A 25,209-nucleotide genomic window follows, 5' to 3' on the forward strand; every position below is an offset into this window, starting at 1 on the left:
ACCCCTCACCCCTGCAATGGCTACGGCCTACCCCACTAGCAGCATGCCTGTCGCCCAGAAGAATACCCTAAAGAGTGAAAGAAGAAAGAAAAAGGGGCCATAGAACAAAACAAAGGCGAAATAACAACCCCCCCTCCACCCTGTACCCCTGAAATGGCTACGGCCTAACCCACTAGCAGCGTGCCTGTCGCCCAGAAACATCCCTAAAAGGAGAAGAGAAGCGGAGGAGGAGATATAAAAACACACTCCCGGACTCCCTGACCCCCCACCAGATGCGACCACCTCGAAACACGGTCAAAATAGAATGCAGCGAAATATACAATCAATCCGGGGAAGTATGATACACACCACCGACTCCCGTACATTACAGGTCACAATCCCAGCAGCAAATTAAAATATTATGCAGAACCCTAAAAAACACAAGTTAACCCTGGCCGGTACGATTCTTCACTAGAGCACTTATAACCCAGACCACAACAACAGTGAAAGAAGCAGAGCGTTCATAAAAGTTCAAGTCAGTACGAGCAAATCGAAGAAAGGATAAAAGTTCACGATATACACAGAGCAAGTGAGGAAAAGCGTGGAAGGACAATGAAACTCTCCGATAGCCACTGGTGACCTTGTTGAGGCATTCAAGGTTGTCCATGTTGATGTTTAGCGGGATATGGCTCAAGCAGGGGAAGCTAACAATGTTCACGGGCGCGCGATCTATCCTGTAGTGATCAGTAATGCACACGGAATCCGGCTTCCGCACAGGGTCCTCAAAGTTGAGCATACAATGTTCCATAGGTATTACAACTGGCTGATATGATGCCGAAAAGTCGCCGTCCAGTCTCCGGCAGATACTGTCCACTGTTGCAGACAGTGCCTGGTATTTGACGATGATCTGTGAGTGGAGCGCTCCAATGGCCGCCATTACGGCATGCAGCGTTGGTGTGCCTTCTGTCCCCTCCATCTCCTCTCGCGAAGCGACAGAGCAGGATATGAACCCCGGAGGTCGACTACTCCGGGGTAGCAAGCACAACCGGAGCAGACAACAACAATGGGCGCCCTCACCTCACGATTTCTACACCTTCGCCGCTAGTCAGGGCTCCGGTCCGTCACCCCCAGGAGGCTTACGGTGTCTCTGGGCGTCGGATACAGGATCACAGCAACCGAAGAGTCACGCTGCAGCGTCTGCGGTGTAGACAGGATACTAAATCGCCGTTGGAAACAAGTAAAGTGTGTCTCCGTTCGGGAGACCGGACGAAACCCAAAGTCCACAGCCGATGTTGTTCAACTCCAGCCCGGATGGGTTGGAAATCGAGGCCCCGGCTTCCACGCGGAGTTAGGCCGAAAATGAAACACTGCGTATCTTCGTCACCCGATGAATTAAAAAGTTCGGGATTGCACCTTCAAAGTCAGTCACTCCTCGTGTACACGGGAGTCCGGTGTAAAAGCAGGATAACTTGCAGGATATACGAGCTGCTGGCGGAGGTCGGCGGAGCCGGGAGCTTATGCGGCCAACTTGCTTGCTAGCATAGCTCCTCCTGCAGCCACTTCTTTGAAGTGAAATTGGTCTCACATTTTCAAGAGCTTGAGCTATTGGCATTGTAAATGAAAATGCCTTTTATTTATGTGTTAATTATCAAAACTGATAAATAACAGGCATTGTCATTTAAAAAGCCAATAGCTTAAACTCTCGCAAATGCGAGACCTATTGCATTGCAAATGCTTGTTTAATGACTGGAGTTTTTTTTAAAGACACAGTGTTTCACGTAAGTAGTTCCTACTGGCACTACTTCGGAGCCCTTGCAAATATTATAATTTCGATTTTAAGTTTATTACAAACTATTCATTCACAATCTTTGCTTTATGGATTCTACTTTTCTTACCTTGGCTTCCACCTCACTGAGCTGTTGTAATTCAGGAGTGTCTGGGGCTGGTGGCATGCCCAGAGCTTCTCGGATAAGCCGTAGTTCTTCATGGACAACATCATTTTTCTCCTCTGGTTGCTTGGGTGGAGTATCCTGTCGACTGTACAGCAGCCTGGCAGCTTGCAGTTCTGAACAGAGAAAGGCTGAAGAGAGAATGCACTGTGAAACCCGTTATGCAACGGTTGGGAAGCTTGCATTACTACATTAATTCAGCTTATACAGGGCTAAAGTGCAGCAAGAAAGACGTATAGACTTAATTCTCTTACAGTGTTCTCACAAAACATTGGGTCCATGCCCACTACTGATAAAGGTTTGTGTGCCAGAGAGACGCCCAGGTATTCCTGCGGACAGACGCCTATGACGTAGCTCATTCAGTGCCCCTGAATAAAAGGCTTTTCAATGTTAAAAGAATATTTTAAAGATCTCCCAAGGCATCAGCTCAAGAGCTAGGATAAAGGAAACATACCTAGCTGAAAGAGTCAAACATTACATAATTCAGGGTATGGATCTGTTGCAACCGGAACATGAAAAGGTATCAGAAATACTCACACCCGCACGTTTCACAGAAACTTGGCAGTCAGTATATTTTCATGTAACACTGACAGAAACTTTTTATAATGACTTGGTCTCGTTTAAGGAGTGCAGAAACCCAATACAAACAGCACACATCCTCAAATGACCTTAAAATGAAATCTTTAAATTGCTGAACAGCCCTCACCAAAATACAGCTGCCATTTAACATAAGAAACAGGCGAACTGTACATCAAGCAACATCACAGAAGTGCCAATTAACTACTAATCCACATTTTGTTCTAATCTATACACATTTCACTCATCGCCTTCAGAGCCCAACCTTACCTGTGGTCCACAGTCTTCCCACAAATATGCCTATCTATCCACAGCCACCATCGGAGGGATATCTGCCCCATAGTTTGACTATAGTGTTTTGGGTGAATCAACGCCAAGGGTACTTCATATTATGGGAAATCCACACCCTGATTGCTCATAGGTAACGTGTGATAAATGTGCAGTCGAAGTCTGAGGAACACTAAATGAACTCCGCTATAGTCTTGGTTTCATTCATCAAACTTGGCTATACACAAGTCATCATGAACCTTGGACGGTGATGGGGACATACTTTTGAAGGTCGCTCATGCCTTCCCCCAGAATTTATTACCACATTATTAAAATCTGCATGCTAAAATAAAAGCCATGTGTTGGAGAGAGGAGACTACCCTTTTCTACTAAAACAGTCAACAATTAAATAATAACAACATCCAACCCATGAGAAAAGCCACCTGACTGTTATGATTGACTGAGATTTGTCTATTCAAACAATCATCAAGCTGCAAAAGAAGCCATCTAGCTAGAGTCCCTGTCAAAAGCTACAACTAATAAGAGTACATCATAAAATTCAAATCCCACACAGTCAGAAATCTCTCTAAATAACACGTTTGGGATTTATCCCGGGCAAGTTAATTTCCACGGGCGGATACAGATGCATTGATGCCCATCTCCAAGGTTGCAAATAAGAATAGTGCTTTTCTCAGTGCGAGTATTGTAGCTGTTTAGACATTTAAAGGTAAACTCACAGTGATCAAGGCTTTAAACACATACACTTTTAAAGAAAGCAACAATATGAAGCAATAAGCCGCACCAATACTCTCACAGGCACTATGCTCTAAATTGATGTATGTGTTTATACAAACCAACCTTTAACATAATTTGAAAGACCTAAAAGTAGTAACTAGTATCCACTACTCTTTGAGGGCTTCCAAGTCCATTTGGAAGTTATTTGCACATATTAAGGAATAAAGTTTACAATTAAAGAAGCGGTGCTGCAGTAACTTTAAGGCATAACATTATTTTAAACACACCTTTCTTTATGAATACCGTGTACATTTAACATTAATATGCCATTCTGTACCTGGTTGGCATTGGGGCTGGGCGCCAAGATTCCTTTACTGCTCCCTGTAGTTTTTGGATTATTCGAGGTGTATATGTTTTTTGAATCAACGAGGTTTCAGGCTTATAGGGTCCCCCAGCTAACCTTCAAAATCTTGTATTTTGGAGGGCTTTAGATTGGTATTTATGCAATTTCCAGTAGTACTGTTAATAACATTTGAAACTTCTTTAAAGCGCTAGGTTCAAAAACAACTTAAGTTAATAGAATGCTAACATAACTACTACTAGTTGATGGTTTTCCAGTGTCAATGTCTTTGTACGCAATTGCTGAATTTGTGTCAAATGCATCTCTGCATAAGAAGGAAAGTATTTCTTCTGCAATATTAACATATGTTTGTTTATCTGGATGAACCATCATAATAACAAAAAACTTAAAATAAATGTGTAGAGCATGTTTATAATAGAATGCAACAGCATTTTGAAGCCTAGAGAGAGCCCTTGTCTAAAATCCCAGAGAAAAGGTCCTTAAAGACATTTTTTACTAGCCTGGTGTACGTATCACATACAGAGACATTGGACCTACAGCCCAAGAGGGACCACGGTGTAATACAGTTCAAACTGAGGTGCTCAAGTCCCACATTCCAGAAGGCGACTATTCATCCACAACCAGCACTGAAATGTAAGACTCCGAACCCAGAAGGAATGGCAGTACCCTATCCTAGGTCAAGATGGCATATATACTTCAGAAACACCTCTCCAACGCATCACTAAGGCTCTGCTCAGACATGCCCTATGCCTGTCATTGTACAACTACCTCTTTCTATTTTAGCATAGTGCACAGCGCACTATAGTGCATGAATTTCAAAGCAGCACACCAACGGTAGAAGATCGGACTCTGAAGACGGTGCGATCCTTAATTCTGAAATAGCACCAAACTCTGTCCTGTTTAGATAGACATGCACTTTGTGCTGAATTTGAAAAAGAAAAGTGAAAGGGCATACCACTGGCACTGCCTAATGCTGGAGTTGCTGAACGCCAGGATCACTGAATACCAACGCGAGACAGCATTTATTCCACCCCATGCCTCTTTTTTTCCACCACCTAAAAAGTCATGTCTCTTTATCTCATACTCACAGATTGTTTTTCATCTCAGATTTCTCCCTTTGTAACAGTTATTTTTTACACTTTTAAGTGTTTCCCTCTCTTGCTCCATGCCAAAGTCTGCCGATGGAAAAAGAGATGCAATCCCAAAAATGAATGCTGGTGCCCATCAGCTCCACAATTTAAGCACTGCATTTACTAACAATCCAATCACTGAGAATTGTGATTTACATCCACCTTTAATGACAATTCTGCAGCTTATTCCACACTTTGAGGGTCTGGAACATTCAGACATAGGAGTATGGTAGTTCGAGGTACTTTTAGGCTGTGAAATATTAAATGTTTTCCAAAAAAGAATGTCTAAAGCATTGCGTGGGCATGGATTTACAATACCCGTAACACCTACTACAGTTTAAAACCCTAATGTATTGAACCCAGTTCAACTTTGCAATCAAGAGCTAAACATGCTAGAACTGCCAGATATGAAGTGGAAGGATGGGAAGTATCAGACACACCCCATAGTAGGCACATTCACTTTCTTTAATTATTCAGTTGATTTCAGAACTTTAGAAGCCATGAGATGTTCACCTACCTCGATCTGAGTGTTTACTTTGAATTTGAAGGAGTATGTGATCATATATGATTGTTTTGCTTTTAATGAGCGTTGGTGCTTGTAGTGGCAACATTTTTAAGGACAAGCAGCTATTCCCCCAAAGATTTTCAGCAAAAACACTTAAGTTAAAAGGAAGTGAAGATGGTTAGGGGGTTTAATAGATGCAAAGCCACAAAACCTATAAAGACACCAATTCATGTGTTAAGGTACTACCATAACTATTCATTTCACTCTTGCAATATTCCCATAACCTTAGCTGCCACCCCTATAACCTGAAAACAGTTGAAAACAGATGTTTATAAAATTACGAATAAGTAGGTGGATGAGTGTATAAGAGTCTGCAAGCTGATGTAACTAACTGGCTTCAGTGACATAGAACTGAAATGCAGGGATTTGTATTATATAAAAATATCTGAGATTGAGAAAATCAGGAGTTGGTTTACTGTGATATTCATGATGTATATATATATGTATATATATATATATATATTCGTATGGCCATTTGACTATATAACAGCATTTTGTGTATTATATTCTTTTGTTAAAAACTTTTCTTTTTGTATATCAAGGTAGACATGTTTTTGGTAAAAATGTAATTTGTGAAACTGCACAATTTACAATAAGGTACTGAAAACGTTTCCTCAATAACACCACGTAACCCATATCGAGTGGAAGTTTGAAGTTTCTAAACAATTAATAATATTAATATCCTTGTAAGCCAGGACATCAACTATCCGTATGTCAAGGCGATGCACTGACTGGCCATTTCCCACTCAAGTCAGCGTTCACCTGTAGTAACAGTGGAACATGTAACCGTACCTGTAGTTTAAAGAATTGACACTATACATGATCAGAGATATAGGGCAGATTTTCACAAGGAATTTAAGCATCACTTCCCAACCAATGAGGACTGCCATATACTGCACCTGTACTACTAAGATATACCGGATCAGGCTGAAGATGAAGAAAGATATACTGCGAACTGAAGATAAGATAGCAAAGATGGAGAGAAAGGCTCCCGCACATCAGAGAATATTTGGTATGTCATGCAGGAAAACCAAAACTTGGCTATGGTTTACGATTCACTAGATTTACTCGTAATTCCTACAGACAATGGTTGTGCGGAGAGGGAAATAAAATTGCCAGAATGCTTATTTTTCAACTGAAATCTGAGAACCCCATAAGAATACTATGTGTCAATGAGCAAGGCTGAGATCAGTATATTCGGATTTGTATAGGATAAGTAAGTCTCCCCGTTTTCTCTTTTTACTGAATTTTACCGATGAATACAGACCGAAAAACATTTGTTTAATTGTGGACGAGAAAGAAAATTGTGTTGTTTTTTTGAGTGATTCTAAATGCTGTCAGTCATGACTGCAAGTCCAATAACTGGGCGGATTGACAGGCAAGGGGGGTAAAAAAGAAAAAAAAAATTTTGTAAAAAGGCTTAAACAGCAGTAGATATACAGAAGGTTGATATTAAAACGTGCATATTTTCAGCTCAGGGCAACAATTTATCATTTGTGGGTGTTCATATCATTAAAACCTGTCTGGCATTCAAGCATGGGTTCACATTTATCGGTTAAATAAACATGAAAAAACAGTACTTTCAGCTTCATTTTTCACAAACTCAAAAAAAAAATATATATATATATATGAATAAAGGAAGATAAAATTAGCAAAACATCGTTATGGATAAATACAGACGGATATCGCCATAAAACCGAGAGCCCTCAGTATAAATGAACTGTTCAGTGAATACTTAAAGTAGATGTACGCCCGGCTGCCGCATGCTTGGGCGTTTATCCAGTGCAAGTCTACCCTGAGGTTGTTAGATTACCATAACTTATCCAGACCAGAGAGCTCTACTTGGAATGCTGCTCACTGTGGAGGAGCTCCAGGTATCACTGCAAAATACATCGAGAAAGAAGACCTCCTTCCTGTGGAGTTTTATCAGTGTACATCAGACATCATTGTGGATGAACTTCCAAAAGAGTACTCAGAAGCGCATAAAGGAGGAATACTGCCAGACAGAATGAGGGAAGTCCTTACAAAGGTGGTGGCAAGACCAGGCAAGCACCCTTCCAACTACAAGTCCTACAGACCATTGTCCATGATTAATATCATTTTACAAATGCTGAGTAAAGCATTGTTCTCAAGATTGCAGAGAGTACTGACGACACAGACTCACCTGATCAATCCAGGTTTCTAACGTGAATAAATATAATGGCTACTGTTAGGAGACTGGCACACGTTAAACATCATTTTCTTCTAGACCAGAAGGACCACCTCGCCCTGTTTTTGAGAAAAGGTTCAATACTATCACTCGGAGGCTCCTGTTACAAGACCTGCACTAATTTATTTGAGCCTTATTTCATAAACTGAATGAAACTTCTCCATATTGCCAAAATCCATGTTGTAAACGGGTGGTGAGGTCTCAGCGAAATGGACTATGGAGCAGGACAAGCGACAGGGCTAATCTACTAATGGAACTGCTGGCATATGTGTTCTGCTGCAGTAAGAGAGGGAGCAGCTGTATTTGTGAAACCCATTATGATGTGACTCTCTATGCCAACATTACAATAATCTACCTGATCTGCCGATGGGACCCGGTGGCCTCCATGCCTCACCTATGGCTATGCCATTGCTTGTTTTCCTGGTCACGGTTCAGGGGTCGGCACAAAAAACTTTCCATGATGGAGCAGTGAGGAACTTTTTTGGGGTTAGTTTCGAGCAGATTTATCAAATTGCGCTACAGTTATTAGTGAAGAAAAAAGCACTCTTCCTATGGAAACAGTAGCAAGCGCTTCTGTGTAATAATTTCACTAAAATGAAGTGTTTTGGGCTAAAGCCAGATCTAAAAATATATATTGCGTGACTGAGCTTGATTATTAGGGGGTTCTTGTTTAAGGAGTTCTTTAAAAGAGGTGAATAATTTAGGTGACAAACAGGAACACTGGGGAACAGTCTCTTGACTTCTGGAATATCTACTTAACAGCCCTATGTAACTCCTATTGCTGCAGCAAAATCAAACAACGTTGCGTTTCATATGTGATAATTAGGATTACAGCTAATCTACTCACCAAATACGTCGCCAATCTAAACCATAGCGTGATACTGCATCATAGATCACATTGGACCATAACTGTTCCTCAAATAAATAAAGAACCCAAAAGAATGCATTTTAGCTAGATTTCAACACTTTAAAAATGCTTAACGTATCAATGTATATGCAAGATGTTCTATATTACTTTGCATGCAATACATTTCAGTCGATCCGGGGCTTCAGTAATGCGCACCTCTGAGGTAAATCCACTATAATTTCGAAAACACAACTTTGATCAGACGGCACTCAAAAGTGAAAGATTAAAGGCACATTACAAGTTATTCGCAGAACTTGTACATTTCTGCAGCCCAACAGTGTCATCATGTGGACGGTTTCACCCTCATATGAAACAGGGCAAGGAAGGTATTGGCTTCAGGAATGTGAAAGAAACCTCTTGTATCTTGAAAGCTGATCACCCATGACGAGAGAGGAGAGCCATATGGCGCCTCTTCTCGTAAGCGCGAGCCCGCGCACATGCACTGAAGCTCTAGGCCACAGTGGTAGCATTTTCTGAAGCCCTTACTATAAGTCTCGCCAGAGTACAGCGCATGCATGAGCTGGCTCAGGCGAGACCTAAAAAGAGAAACGCCGAATTAGATTTCTCAGAAAGTAAAGACAATGGGATTTTGGCTTTACTCTCAGCCCAGCAAATAGGTAAATCAACTGAGCAAGAACTGTAACTTTTATATAAAGGCACTGGTAAAGTGACATACTTTTCTCACTACAGTTATTTTGGGTTCGGGCTTATAATACTGCAACTCTATATTGCCTCTAAAGAGTCCAAAACTAGTTAACCAGGGTGGTAACGTGGATAATGCATTACACCTATATCAGTCGCATACACCACTGATTGCCTAATGGCACCCAAATAGACTTCAACGTCTTGTTATTGGATTACACAGCTGCTCTTCACCACCGCAGAGAACATTGCGGGTAGATATTTAATTGATTTTATCCTCAGACAGTGGTGAGGTGTAATATGAAGAGGCTCTGCCCGGAGGTGAGAGAGTCTCAAAATGTTTCTTTAGACAACAACAAAAGAAAGGATTAAAAACCTTACTATTTGGTTATATGTATAGAGCGCAATATTTTACTCAGGAACTTGTTAGGGCCTGGAAACCACTTTAGTTTATGTGGATTTGGAACTAGGTGTGACAGAAAGCTCACATGGAGATTCAAAAGATCAGTAGCTGATAAAACCCATAATAATTTAATAGGAAAGTACCATGTGCCCTTGCAATTATTTTTGTTGTTTAATATTTTCCTATTCCCGCTCGCCACATCGGTTTTGTTACAGTAAAGCAGCTAAATTTCACCTACTCAGCAGTATGTGGCAGTTCTCCATAGTGGTGAGCCTGGAAGTAACACTCCCTGTGGTCAGCGTGGGGTACGGGCAGCACAACTCACTGAGTACACCACTCATTTCCAATTGGAACGTATCCGCATCCTCTGGACCTGTTGGGAGAACGCAGATTACTTTCAAGACAGTGCAAGAAATGTTCAAAACTTGAAGGCACTCTCACTCTCTACAATATATAATCCATACAATACTTCAACTGAATGAGATAGCGTGAGAAATATATTCAATCAGTACAAAGTATAAGTGAACAAGATTGGCCGTGATGACAGACCTCCGCTGGGTAAGCTGTAAATTCCAAAAGTTACAATGGTGCTCACTTTTTCTAGTAGTTGGGCAAAGATCATGGTTTCTTTACAGAAGATAGCAAGGATTCAAAAGTCGTTAAAGTTTAAACCTGAATGATGCAAACTCAGTAGAGTATGTATTGAATAATGAATACATATTTAACAAGACCTTAGAAACGAGCTGGGATACGATTTACTGAATGGGGAAGCTAAACTATTTCAAGGTTGCCTCGAACACTCACAGACAACACGATTAAGGCGGAAACGCACAAATATTTAGAGTGCACTAAAGCACTGCGTCCTCTGTGGCAAGCAGAACCATACCAATCACCACAAATGGGGTTACATTTATCAATCGCAAAAATTTAACTTTATAAGGAAAAGTCTACCGTAAAAAGAGTGCAAATTAGTTGTTATGAAAAGACAAATATACAACCACGTTAAACACAATAGGTTTCCACGATGGGCAACCTATATGTCATAATATGAAGCAAAAAAATAAATGTCATTTGAGTCAGAAATTAGGGCAGCGAGCATTTTAAACAAGTATAAGACTTGCAGGAGAGTAGGTGGATGATGTGAGGATAGTAGGGCTGGGGTGTTGGTTTAAGGGGCTGGCTTGGTGGTGGTTTGAAATTTGCAATTTGTGGGTATTATGTGGGGCTCCGATGGCATCAGGACTGCGGGGGGGATCTGTGTGGGGAGGTGCGCATCCTGGGGTTGGGGGTTGCAGGACGGGAGTTGTGGTGCTTACCACAGGCTTGGCACAGAGTTTAGCATACTAAAGGATCAGTCTGGGCATGGTGGGGTTGATTACAGCATCATATACAAATTACGATTAGTCCGGTGTAGATCTTTCTCTAATGAAGTTAGGCACAACTAGTAGGATTAAACCTCAACAGGAGAACTAGCAGGAAAGATAATTCATTTTGGTATAGATGAGTTAGCAAACAGCATGTATTAAAAGTGCAGACACTTTACCTGTAGTGCAAAGTGTGTGCAGCGAAGACACAGAGGCCCACAGAGTAATGTTTATCATGGTACAGACTGTAGACAGATGCACACTTCTCTCAACTTACTTCTCAGTAGGAGAGATTTCCTCAGTGTCACACATTTTTAAGATTTGGTTGCAGATGCAGAGCTGGCTTCGTTATCGAACTTGAAGGTCTGGGGCGGGGGGGCGGAGAGGAGGGGCGAGCTCCCGAGGAGGGGCGAGCTCCCGAGGACAGGGATGCCGGAACGGCTGAATTTGGCTCAGCAGTCAGTCCCATGGGACCACAGGCTGAGTCAGAGCAGACCTCAGGCCCGGCCAGGCTCGCGCCTCCACTGGCTCGCCCCATAGTCTGTGTGCTTCATGGTCAAGGCTTAAGCAGGCTGATTCCTCCTGGTTTTCAAAACAGCAGTGGGGGTTATTAATTGCGGGGTGGGGGGGGGCGGATTTGGGGGACTGGGGGCCACTGAGCGGTGGTTTAGATCATTGCTGAACCTTTCTGCCTTTACCATAGCTTCTCGTGTCACAGGAATGTGGTCCTAGCGAAAACAAGCCTTCTTGTAAACTGCTTATCAACATGTCTAATTAGCGGCAAATGGCAGAGCGTGTACAGGACTAGGCAACCTTACCTTTAGGCAATACTAGTTATCCCCAAGACATCACTGGCGAGGGGCAGAGTGAGTATCACTGTATTGCACTGTAAAAGTTCTGTAGCAGGCGCACAGCGTAAATAAAACAAGCATTGGCCGCTTAAACATATGCACGGCATTACATCGCTGCGCCGCGAAAGTGAAAATAATCGCGGCTGGAGACGCGAGTTGTGGGCGCATGATAGAGTAAACAATGCAGCGACATTTGAAATTAAAGAGGAAATTAAAGAGCGCGATCTTGCCGGTCACCAGCTTGCTATTAGGCGCATGCGCGAGCGCTCTTGTGCGCGTTCTAGCAAGCTGATCTTCGGCAAAGTAGCATTTCTCAGAGTTACTAAATGTCTCAGCCGAGACCAGCGCATGCGCTGGATCAGGCCGAGACCTAAGAAACACTCTCGCGAGGCATAGGAGCTGCATTATAAGGCAAATGGTGGGAAAATAATGGCAAGAAAATAAAACAATGCTGGCCTGGCTTTTGTCGCGCAGTTAGTCCCCCCTTCTCTGTGTCTGGGGGAAGGGGCAGTAGATCTATTGCTGCTCGTTTATTATAACAAGAGGCCCATTGTAAAAGTTTCGCTCCATCCCCATAATTTCTTCACCCACCCCACCTTGGTTTTGTATATTTTACCCCACAAAAAGTCATCACGCCGAAAGCTGTTGGTTTACTGACTGTGTTAGGTGCACAGATTTCACATGGCAACCAAAAGTCCTTCGTTCTGTCCACTGCGGGTCTGTCTGCCATCCAGTGTCTCGTTAGTCGAAGATAACCATTCCGTTGGACTGTGTGCGGTTGACCGGATAGCGCTCGACTTTCAGCAACCATTGAGAGGTTTCTACATCAATGTTTTTATTGACACCCGTCATGAAAGGAAAGCCTCGCGTGCGCAAAATAGTCCAGTGGAATCGGTTGTCTGTTTGTTCGAAATGAATAGGAATGTGGAGGTGGGGGGGGCGCTCCCACGTTTACGAATATCCGCTTTCTCGCTCTGCTTTTTTGCCTATTTTGTCACTGACACATGCTCTAATTTGTTAGGTTGGACATCCTAGTTTAGAGATTTGACGATCTTACCCATTTCAGACCTTACCTATACGATTGAACTATGAAGCCCTCGTTATATTGTATTGCTGTTAAGATCACACTTTCTCTCTGTCCAAAGCAATTGAGTTTACTGAACATGTCCGAGCCTGACCACCTGCCCCTGAAAAGTCCTTCTTCAGTTATATGCTAAAACTCAGGTTCCATAAAACTAGTAAATATAAGCATTCCTTTGGCGTTTCAACGTCGCTCTGGTTTATACACATGTGAATCACCAACGCTGAGAGCACCGGTTAACAAAGTGGGGCTGAGGATGAGAGAACCGAGCGCTCCCTTCTCACTCCTTCATTTTGTGTATTAGATAAAGTGTGTTAAGTACACCAGTGCAACAATCTGCTGAGTCCTAGGGGATCCGTGTGCTTATTGACCAAACTTAAATGCGGCCCGGGCCGGGTAGCACAGAGCTGTCATAATAGGTTGCGGACGCTGTTGTTGTCTGGGGCAGCCTTCTGAAACACCCATGGGGTGGGCGTCTTGGGACACTGGAAGTACACAACGGCCATTGGATCGGCCTGTCTGCTGCAGTCTGATCTGAGCAGTCGGGACCGACGCAACGTAAAGTACGCATGGGCCACATCCATTATCAGTGACGGAGTCACGCAACCATCATCATAGGAACGTTCTGCACACACGGTTAAACCTTTCAGGAGTATTTCTTTTACCTCCGTGCGCTAGCTTACACTGCTTGTTGGAATACATCGGGCAGTTTTCCTTCAGTCCATTGACATCTCTGGATTATGATTTTTCACTCTAACCAAACATCTTGAAATATAACAAGTGGCCCACACACTTGTATTTGAGTCAGCAAACTCCTCTTGGAGCTAGTGTGGCTTGTACAAACCACTTGCAGGACCCTGGCATTCCCCAAAATACTTTTATCAAGGGCTCCTCAGAAGGTGAACAAGCATTATTATTTAAATCCAAACAATAGGTATGTTATGTTTCATCCACATGTGATAACAGCAAAGTGCGTTGTATATACTATTTCAAACCACAGTTCCGCTTTCTTTTTTGTAAATAACGGGTACCACTAATACCCGATTTAAAAGTAGGTATTCTCGGATGATTAGAAGGCTGAGTTGGCCTTGCCGAATATCTATCTATCTATCTATCTATATATACATATATATATATATATACACACATACATACATACATACATACATACACACTTCAGAACTTGTGAACACTAGGAAACAAACTAAGGCAGAACAGGAAACACTGGTCCCATATGCAGTATTTCATCAGAACTTACAGAATTCCCATAAATTATACTAAATAAATAATTCCGATAGACTTCCTCTAGCAAAGGCCCATCTATACCATTCGTTTTTTAGTCTGATTTCCTTCTTCCTTGTAAATTCGCCTACAAGAATGATTTAAAATATCAAAACATCTACTTAAAAGTGACGAAACGAGGATACTGTTACCTGTTTTCTAATCGCATTCTTCATCTGTAATGAAAAAAGTCTACCTATAAGCGATCGATGGATAATTGGTAGTTGAATGTGTGTATTGTTACATTCGCTATATTTTTCATGATTCAGTGTGTATTTAGTTAACATGTTGTTTTTTTAATTCAACAGCGACTTTGCCATTTTTACTCTCTGACTTTAATATCCGTTCCCAACTTTTTCTATTTATAAGGGCCTTTGTCTTTAAATCATTACTCAACTATGCAATTGTTTTAGATTGTAAATCACCACAAAAAGTTCCAGATATGTTTCCTCCTAAAAACACAGAACACCCCAGTCTGATTCCAGCATATGTTCCTACATTCATTTTAAAGTTACGTTCTTAAACAGGCAAGTTCTTGTGCACGTTTCTCCGCAGCTGCTCAATGCGTTAAAAGGAGATTACTTTCGAAAGGGAGGAAATGGTACGTCTTCACAACCTACACGCATTAAAAATAAACTTGTCTTTCGAGAACAACTCCTTTGAAACATTCCGTCAGACTTCCCAAGCAGCTAAGACGCATTCTCGCTGCCCTGCTGCACATTAGATGAATTCCTTCCTTTTGAAATTGGGTCTGGACATATCGAAGTGTTTAAAGGTGGCTTGATAGGCCAGACCACGACAAAAAGGACTCACTGCCGGAGGACTCATCGCGGTCGCTGCTGGGTGGATTTTGACACTGCCGGTCGTTACTAATAAATTACGATTTGGGCATTGAACCTATATAATTACCCTTTATGATTGACTACGCGCTATGGGATCGCACATCTGAAATGGATAACAGATAGATCTATTATCACGTGCAGCTCCATCTGTTTGGACCCATACATTTTAAAACCTCTGAAACCAGCGGATATATTAGATACTAGACGGCTATTGGACCACTTGTCATTAACATGGTGAGACAAGCCTTTCCGTCATTGCAGTGCTACACTTTTAGATCTTCGTTTTTCATCTTCACCTGGAGTCTCTTTCTACTATTGGAAGCCCTGAAGAAGTCCCTTTCGGGAACGAAACGCGTCGGCTGTATAGTGCTTCATTTTTCTATTGAAATAAAGAAATCAAATCGAGGAACTGCTATCTCAGTGACTTATTGGAATTGCATACTATATTGATTTGTCTCATGTTAAATGCTGTGGTGCACCTGTGCTGTTATGTTTAATTGATTCAGTTCCCTAGGGAACAAGCATTGTTACAGTGGGTGCTATTCAGTGTGCACACGAACCCCTGTGAACTCAGTAGGGGTATCAATCATCATCTGGTGCTACTTTATGTTAGGTGCTGACTTTGAGAAGGTTCCACTGTTAGGTCTCCTTACCTGCACGACAAAAAGGACATTGAAAGATGAACCAAGTCACAAACATTAGCCTGCTTCACTTGGCTCTGCTGATTTCGAATTCTCCTATGTGAACTGGCTAATACTTTATAACAGGTTACAAAAACATACGTAACTGTTTACAAAATAATTTACTTTTTAACTAAATTTGAAAAAAAGACACATCATAGACCTAATAATAAATAACAAGTTAACCTACCTCCGATGTATGTTTTGCACGCACGTCTGCGGGAGCCAGGATAATAAAATTCCCCAAATTATAGAATTAAAAGCCCTCAACATGCACACTGCTAGTTTATGTCTAGAACTAACAGCTCCACCCGAAAACTAAACGTATTTTCTTCCTGCGAGCATTTAAAACAGTGACTTGACTTTTGACAAAGTGATGCTGCCTGAAAATGGGCGATGGGAAACTCTTTTTTTAACACTCGCGTCCAAGCTTAATTTATTACGCGTTGTGAGAGGTTTCTGTTTAACAAGCGAATTTCACATTAACAAAACCATTACCCTCACTATTTTCCAGACATCAAACATGAATGGGAAAGGGTTACTGACTCAAAGAAAACACTAATAAAGGAAGCAATCGAATATGTCCGCTGTGGGGGAAGCAAGTGCGAGCAGGGTTGGCAGCCCAGGGAGTCTGGTGGTTTTTTCGTGCCTGCTCGCTCTGCCCTCACTCAACACATATCTAGTTTTGAGTCACGTAACTACCCGTGGTGGAGACTGGGGGCACTACATAAATGAGATTAAAGCAGGTGGGGCATTGAACTCAGCTTAAGTAACTGACCCTCATAACCAACAGTCCAAAAGTTTGGTGCAAATGTCGCAAGGGCCCGTCTGCACCGGTTTGGATCCAGTGTCTCTGACCCCCCACCCCAAAAGTCACATCACAACAAAAGAAAGCAGGCTTCTAAGGCAGCTCCTAGCTTTGCTTTTGTGGCCCGTTAGTCCTAATCGACAATTAGTGCCTGCAAGATCCCTTGCCTCTTCACAAAGGAGAACATTCTTGGTGGGAATAAAGATCAATATAATCATTAAAGATTATTTTTAACTTGGGCAAAAACAGAAATTTCAATAAAGCGTGATAAACAACTCAAGCGTAGAATGGGTTCAAGAAACACACCTTCTCAAAAGGAAGAATTGTCATTTTCCACTTGCATCAAAAACATATCTGAGGTTTACTTTATGGGCAAATGGAGCCGACCTGGGCTTTTACCCGTGTCCTTACCATCCATGCAATATCTTTAATCACACTGATAATGATGAAACCAGGAAGGCCAGCGGTGCTCCCGCTAGATGATCTCACACGTGGTTTGCGGATAAACATATTTCACGCCAGCAAGTCTAAATTACAAGCGATTGATATGCTTTGCCAGCAGTTTTTACAGCTGTTTACTCTGACAGGAAGGATCTAGGCCCGCACTCCCAGGAATAAATACGGTAATAACAAGGGAAATAAGGACTGGGCGAGAAGGGAGGGGGGAATGCCAGCAGGAAGGGAGGGGGTGACAAATGGTGAGCATTTCGCGGCCACTTTGATGTTCTCAGTGGCCGCGCAGCTCACTGAGAACATCAAAGTGGCTGCAAAATTGCTCCCAAAGCCTGCAGGCGGACAAATGGTGTGCGCGCCAGGCGCACATGCACTGTGTCCGATCTGCAGACTTTGGGAGCATTTTTTAAAGCCATACTATATTCTCGCAGAACAACGCATGCGCGTTGGTTCAGCGAGACCTAAAAAATGGGAATACTTGTGGAAATGGATCAAGGATAACAGGCTTAAATATGCAGGAACGTATGAGAGAATATGAAAAAAATATCAGGATGCAGGTAAACAGCAAAAAAGCAATAGTTGTAAAAAGAGACTGAAAATCTGAAACGTATTCAATAATGCAAAATTTGATTTTGGGGAGTTATGAGGTACAAAACTCAACGGAGGATTCCAGCAAAAAACCATCTAAATCCTAAAAGTGTTTTAAACGTTTGCAATCTGATTGCGGTCCCATCTTGGAAATGGGCTTCTGTTAGTTACATAGACAAAAAAAAACTACACTAGTCGCACAAAGGCATGCAAGACTGACAACTGGTTCACTTTAAAAAAAAGTACATCTCCACATTTTTGACATGGCTTGCACTGAAGAAAACAGCCTGACTCATTGAGAGCTAAACTATACAAAGGGTTCCTTGCAGCAACTTACTTAGCTCATAAATAGAAACAAGGAACTTTCTCAGCTGGTAGTAGAAAGTGTAGCCGGTTAAAACCAGTAAAACTGGTCAAGCTCTCTTAACTAGTGGCTCTGATTTAATCATACAGTCTGGCTCATATTTCCATTTCTCGCCGCTGAATGTCCATTGGTGCCCTACTGCAAAGCTAACCTCAAGTCAGAGATTCATGAAGGGCTGCAAGATGATGATTTGAGTCGCTGGTCCAGGACATATCTGCAGAGTGGGAATTATTGATACTGATCTAGCCTGGTCTACTAGTTCAGTGGTACTCCTCTTGGTCCTCTTTATACTACCTCTTTAAGGCATTGAATGCACTCTACCCTCAGATTGTGTAGGTGCAAAAGACAACATGATTAGTTTGCCCAACTTCAGCATATTTAAATGGACTTGGGATAAACAGGACTAGAACTCAGATACAGGTAATATCTGTACATAAAGTATTTTATTTAGGCAGAGCAAATCTGGTTGTGAGGTAATGGATATCAAATAGGGAGTTTACATATTTCTATTACACATTTCACATATTTACAATTCCATTTCACATACTTTACAATTTTAGGCACTTGGAAATTACGTGTTCTGCTCAGAATTACATTATTTTAGTCAAAAGCCAAATCTAAAATTAGTACCCAGAACTCCAGGTATCTAAATCGGCAGCTCGGCTTCAAGATCACATCCATACTAATCCTAGTCTGCAGTCTTTATATTCTGAAAACCCAATAGGCCCTCTAGTGAAGCGAGATCTGACAGAGAATGGACCTGGGGCAGAAAGAAAGTGTGCAAGCTGTTTATAGTTTCGCACGAGGAAGGCAGGTATTTCCCAGACACCAAAACTAGAGGAATTCTCAAATATTTCCCTGCCATCACAAGGGTCCCTTCTGCTCTGGATGTAATAGGAACAAACAAATTCAGCCTACTTGCACACTGTACCGTCAATATGAACAGCGGGGAAATCCCAAAAGAACACCACAAATTTATAAATTGGACACCCTTTGTAACTAAGTATAAATAATTGATTGTGAACTCTGACCTGTCTACCCTAGCTATGCAGACCAAGATTTAGATTTTTTTTTAAAACAAGTGATATTAGTAGGGTTATGAATTTCTCTAATGTAGCAAAAATCTAATTTACATAAAAGCAAGAGGGTCCACAATAAAAATAATAATCTCACAAATAGCCCCCATAAACAAAAAACAATGACCAAGCATTCTCCCTTGCAGAAGAAAGACAATTCACCATTCAGAGGGCATTAGCTGGACACTACTATCCTTCATCAACCTTAGACTACAAAACATATTTACCTCGTCCAGTCTATTTTCGCCAGACTCTTCTGAGGACAGGGGGAACAAATCTAAGAAACAGTGATGGAAGATAGTGAAGGCCTAAGAACGATATGCCACCAGGGCTAAAGCACCACCAGAAGGCTCTCTCATGTGGAAACCTACAAAAAACTTTATATAATTCTAAACAAATCATCCTTCTGTGCTCTACCCTAAATTTACCACCACTGTCTCAACTGAAGAAGTGCCTTCCCACTTTACAATGTATCCAACATTGATTGTTCCAACTACCACAGTAACCATCGCTAAATCATCACTTTCACAAGCTGAACTGCTTTCACTCCACATCACCAATCACTGTGTCCTTTTCAGTAGTAAGCACCAGACTACCTCTAATCACGGTGTGATTTGTTTTTCAGTCAACATTACAGAAAAGGCCCTATTTATGGATCTGAATCTTTTGGCTCAGGTCCTGACCCAAATGTCACCTACGACCCTACTTCAGTCATACAGCTGAATGAGTGTAAAGTAAGAAATCTGCAGGGCAGGTCACAAATAATGCAGTCTTGATGCTTCAGGTCACTTAATCATGGATGACACTGCCATGCAATATGTCTCTCATGCACTATAACTGCACCAAATATCACTTTCTTCTTCATATCTTGCTCTCTATTAGTCATTGTTTACTATTTTCCTCATACATCCCCTGATGTTTAGTAATTTAGACTTTATGTAGGCCTAGAAGGAAAAGTTAATTGTATTAAAATATGGAGTCGCTTGTATTGTTTTTGAGGTAGTATTGTGTGGTATTTAGGAAGTGAGTAGATGGCAGGCTATTTATAAAAATTCAGAAAAACAAATGTCTTTTGTCCATTCTCACCAATAGTTGGACTGACATCTTCCTCCAGCAGACAAACCGCTTTCATCTCCGATATTAGCCATACACACAAACTGGCAAAGTCCTGGCATGCGGCTCCGAGCGTCACTGCTCCATGAAGGTCAGCCTCCTCCAAAAGTGGTCCTTTGTATCTTTAGGGAAACATGGGAGTAAGAAAAAACATATGGTAAACACTGGATGACCACATGCGAGGGCCATGACAGTTGTGATTGTCTCACTGCAGGAATGTGTATGTAGAGTGCGGATTAAAAGATAGAATTGTAGCAGGGGCAGCTAAACCTTAACTTCTTCTGATGGTGGTAAAAAAGAGATGGGTTCCAAGCACAAATAGTTTTGTTTGTGGTGGATCCTGTAAAAAGATTATCAATATTAGGAGTATCAAGCTTTTCACACCAGCCCATGTAATGAACTTGTAATCCAGTCCTTCTTCCTTTAGATTCCTGTGATATCCATACAAAAAAAGGAAGAAGAGGCGCACATTTTATGCAAAGTAAATGATTTTAACAATTATATGTCTGAGAACATTTGCAGCCTTATAAAATCCCCACTCTTGGCCCGTCGTGGGCTTCCATTGCAAGGTATCTGATCCCTGTTCAACAAGAGATGCGAGTAACCGCACTCATTCTTTTCAATGGGTGCTCGTGGAATATATTGGCATATTGGTCTTGCCCCACTCACCTTCTTCCTTTCACAGTACCCACAGATGCAGCACGTCACGAGTTTCAAAGTAAAATGAAAGTTTTCTTCAGCCCACTCGCAAGATTCCCTGTAATTGCAGATTCTTCAGAATAGACTTGGTTGGTGGATAGACAGCTTTCATAGTCACCCCCTGGGACTTGCTTAAGTTCAGCAGTTAAGAAACAAAAGAAGATGAGACCAAGTAGTCTCCTTTTTTCAGAGGCTCTGGATTGGAATTACTGGTTCTCTTCAGAGGCGCCATCTCGTTAGAAGATCAAACATGAACCTCCTACAATATCTTGGATCTTTCCATAGTTTGCACACAGCCCAACATCAGGTCTAGCTTTAAGGTGTCCACACAGCCTAGCACTAGGGCATGACCTGGAACTATGAGACCATATTAGAAGTGGGACTGAGATGCCTCGAAGACTTAATAGTGACATGCGCAAGAAAGTACTGACATGCACTAACATCAGAGTGATGGTCCATGGTGGACACCCTAGGTGCAGCAAGAGTCATATTCCACCAGGGTATCAGCTTTTGCTACACTGCATCATCACCAAAATCGTACATACCACTCCAGCTACATTGACCGTCCATTCCAACAAGTCAGAGGAACAGGCTCAAGTCTGTGGTCCGAGACAAAATATATTCTCTTATTTGAGTAAATGGATCAGCAACATCTCTAAGGTGTTAACATCTGACAGAACTGATAAGCAGCAGAAAAGAAAAGCACAACACAGTTTGGTATCTACATTCATTGTGGGATACGCAGCATCTGTTCCCGACTCGTTAGAGTATCAGGCTACCTCTATATCAGAACGTGGCCATTTCTTTTTCAGTGAACATGACAGAGAAGGCTGGTTCAACCCTTTTAGGGCTCCATTTGCCTCTGTCCCGAGCAAAATGTTGCCTAACACCATGTTTTGGGAGACATACAGTTAAGTTTATAAGAGGGGATATGCAGTGCAGGCCACAAATGATTCAGTGTTTATGCTTCATATCACTTCATCTGGGGAGACATACTTGACACTATTACTTCCAGTCTAATATCAGCTTCTCTCTAGACAGAAACCAAATTAGATTCCATAGCCTCTCCCTTCACCTACTGGCATCAGTGCGGTGTTTTCATATACATACTTCTTGGAACCAACAGGGTCCAAGTATCTCCTTTTCATGTGCATCTTTTATGATGTCTCCAGCTCCCGTTTTATCTTTACTTAAGATAACACTTAACAAGCCTGACATTCAACATTTTCATATTCCTCCTGTGCCAGTGAAAACCCAGGTTACTATCAGCGAGAATCAACTTCTAACAACATTCACCATGTCACATAATCCAATATTATAAGAGTGTAAGCAATTAGTAGGTCAAGTTCAGCAGACTTCCCTGAATATAATCCTGAGACTAGCCAGTGCACTCCGAGTTTTTCAGTATAGCCAGAAGCACTTTAACTTGGTGTTACAAAGATGTGGGAGTATTCGGTAGTTACCTCACACGAAGCCAAAGCACCTCTGATGGCTTTGTCCTAGAGACCAGTGCAAATGCATTCACTGTTTTTCCATGGAAGACCATTCACCAGGGTCACTGCAGCAATTACTATCATTTCATCAAGCACAAGTGAGTGCGCCTTCGGCACAGCTTGGTTTGTGCAGCCCCACCTCTTCACTCAGAAGATAGGTGCCCAACATCTGCAACAGAGACTGCTGAGAAAGGCAGCAGAGAAGGGGCGATCAGTACCTCTGGTCTCTTAGCCATTACATGGCATGCACATCAGCAGGAGCAGTGCACCAACTCAGCCCCCCAAACAGAGAAGAGGCCCATTAGCCCGCGATTAGTCAAAGTACTGTACAAAACCATAACTGCCAAGGAGACAACTTCCCTAAGCTGCTACACCTGTAGCTTCATCACCGTGTAACTTCTAACAATCTCAATATTAATTACCTTATAGCAGCCCCAGGGCCAGAATAATGTGCTCTACAGCACAGGGGAGGGTCTAAATATAATACTCACTGATGTTATGCCATACACTGATTAGAACTTGTTGATTGCTTCGAGTTTAATGGTAGTTCATTCCCTTCAAAAGACCCCTGTATATTGTGTGTACTTTTTCTTTCCTTTGGCCCTCTACTATTTCCTGAATAGTAATGGTTGTATGCCAGATTAAAATACTTTATTTTCTTAAATCACGCACTGGCTGAACAATGATTTATTGATTGGTATGGAATACTTTAATTAAGTTCTAAGATACTACCTCTCGGAATAAACCTTCAACGGTCAGAGTTCACAGCCCAGCAGATCACATGCTAAACAAATGCACTTGGTGTTCAATTTGGGGGTTCAACAGCAGCCTTAAGCTCCAAGACACCCGTTGAAAAAAAATGTCTTGTTACTGTTTGAGCATAGTACACAAATTGCCCGGGAATCCTGAATCAGTTCCTACAAGTAGGGCCAAGTCCAACAATATGCCACCCCAAATCCATGCACAATGTGTATAAGTATGGCATCATTTTGTTTTGCATAAATACCTTGTATGCCAAAAGTTACTGTATTTCTAATTTTTTCCTGAGCAGCATCAACTGTCTGTGGAAGGTGCTACATTAATGTTAAGGAACAAGGGGCCAGGTGTTCATGCTAACTCAGTAGAACATTGTATGGGAAGTCTTTAAGGACTTTAGATCCCAAGATCCTTGCATGCCTTCGAAGACGGTATTTGAAGCTGGTACAAACAACATTAGCCAAATGCCAACGTACTCTTAGTCTCTTTACCTCCCTGATGATGAAGGGGAGGAAGATTTCTCTAGCAAAGTAAAAAGAGAATACTACTGCACAATCTGAGCCCTGAAGAGTTAAGGTTCTACGAAAGCATGGTAAAGAAAACAAGGAAAGCGGAGGACACGGGCGTGTTCCGGCATGCCTTAGACGGTTTAGATTGCCATTATCAACCAGGTATTTGCACTGCCATAGACAGATACAATTTTTTCCAACAGAAGCAAGCAAACCAATACTGAAACACTGTAAGACTATGTAGCAGCGCTGAAAAAACTAGCACTGAATTGCAAATGTGGCCACCTCCACAACGAATTTGTGCGTGATCAGATTATCATGCATACAGTGCACACTAGAGTACAGGCAAAATTATGGGTCATCGGGGAAGCACCCCTGAATGACATCATAGCGATCGTCAAATAGCCGAACTGCCCTAATGCTGTGCTGCGGCAGCTGAGCAGGAGAGTGACCGTAAGCCCACAGTGTGCATGGTGAGCGGCAAACAGGGTTCCAATGACAAGCCCAACCACAGCACCAGGCACAAGTAGAGTAAGAAACCCATGCACAAGCGAGCCGGGCCCATCAGACATCCCAGCCACACGAAAGGCAGTTGCTATAGATGCGGTAGCCAGTCTCACATGGCATAGGACAAAAGATACCCTGCATTTCATGTCAATGTTCATATTGTGGGCTGGTAGGCCACTTCGGCAAAGTCTGCATTTGTAAACCCAGCAACTCTACTGTAAAATGTGTCATGTCTGAATCAGACTTAGAAGATGGGCAGGGTGGGGACAATGATTGTATTCTTTATATTGAAGACCATGTGATGGGCGTTGATTGTACCAGCCGGAAAAAAACCCTCCTGCATGTTGACCATTAGGGGGGTTTGTAGATTTCTATGGTAGCAGATTCAGGGTCCCTGTACACTATCATACAAAGGGATATCTGGGAAAGGGACTTTGCCACCACAGTAGGGAGTCGCCTGCACCCCACCGACATACACCCAGTCACCTTCACAGGAGAGAAAATACCCATGGGTGGGTTTAGACGACTTAAGTTCGACTTCAAAGGGAGATAAACAAAGGGCAAGTTGTACGTTGCCGAAAAGGGGCCTTCTGTAGTCAGGTGGGCTTACCAAGGGACCTTAGGCATTCAACTCAACCCCAGTGGAGAAACTCAAGTACTAATGACGAGTGACCTTTCCCTGCCGGAAGGATCCCGGTGGCAATACGAATTTCCTGAAGTCTTCGGCCAGACCATAGGGAAACTGTCCAAGATAATGCTGAAGGATGGAGCAGTACCACTCAGCCTTAAAGTCCGGAATATTCCCTTCAACTGTAGGGAGGCGGTGCAGCTGGAATTGCAGCACCTGGAAGATAATGGCATCATAGAGTCCATTGAGAGTGCAGAGTGGTTGGCACCCCTGGTCGTAGCATGGAAATCAAGTGGCAAAGTATGCCTTTGCATAGACCTCAGGGAATTGAACAAGATCATAGTCGCGGACAACTTCCCGCTGCCGAGAATCAACTAATTGTTAGCCCAGACC

General features: G+C 42.3%; 1 protein-coding gene across 2 annotated transcripts in view; it reads right to left on the minus strand.

The window, feature by feature from the left end:
• LOC147692434 (protein FAM98A-like) overlaps positions 1-25,209 on the minus strand; it is a 116,903-nt gene that overhangs the window by 83,052 nt on the left and 8,642 nt on the right. The window contains exons 2-4 of one of the 2 annotated variants that reach the window (XM_086938639.1): positions 20,198-20,346; positions 9,962-10,096; positions 1,875-2,059 (exon numbers count right to left, since the gene is read on the minus strand). In XM_086938639.1, the coding sequence (XP_086794765.1) occupies positions 1,875-2,059; positions 9,962-10,096; positions 20,198-20,346 (469 nt within the window). The remainder of the gene's footprint in view (positions 1-1,874; positions 2,060-9,961; positions 10,097-20,197; positions 20,347-25,209) is intronic. The other variant, XM_086938640.1, reaches the window with a different exon arrangement.

Source organism: Lissotriton vulgaris, chromosome 9, assembly GCF_964263255.1.
Source record: "Lissotriton vulgaris chromosome 9, aLisVul1.2, whole genome shotgun sequence".
Classification (NCBI taxonomy): domain Eukaryota; kingdom Metazoa; phylum Chordata; class Amphibia; order Caudata; family Salamandridae; genus Lissotriton; species Lissotriton vulgaris.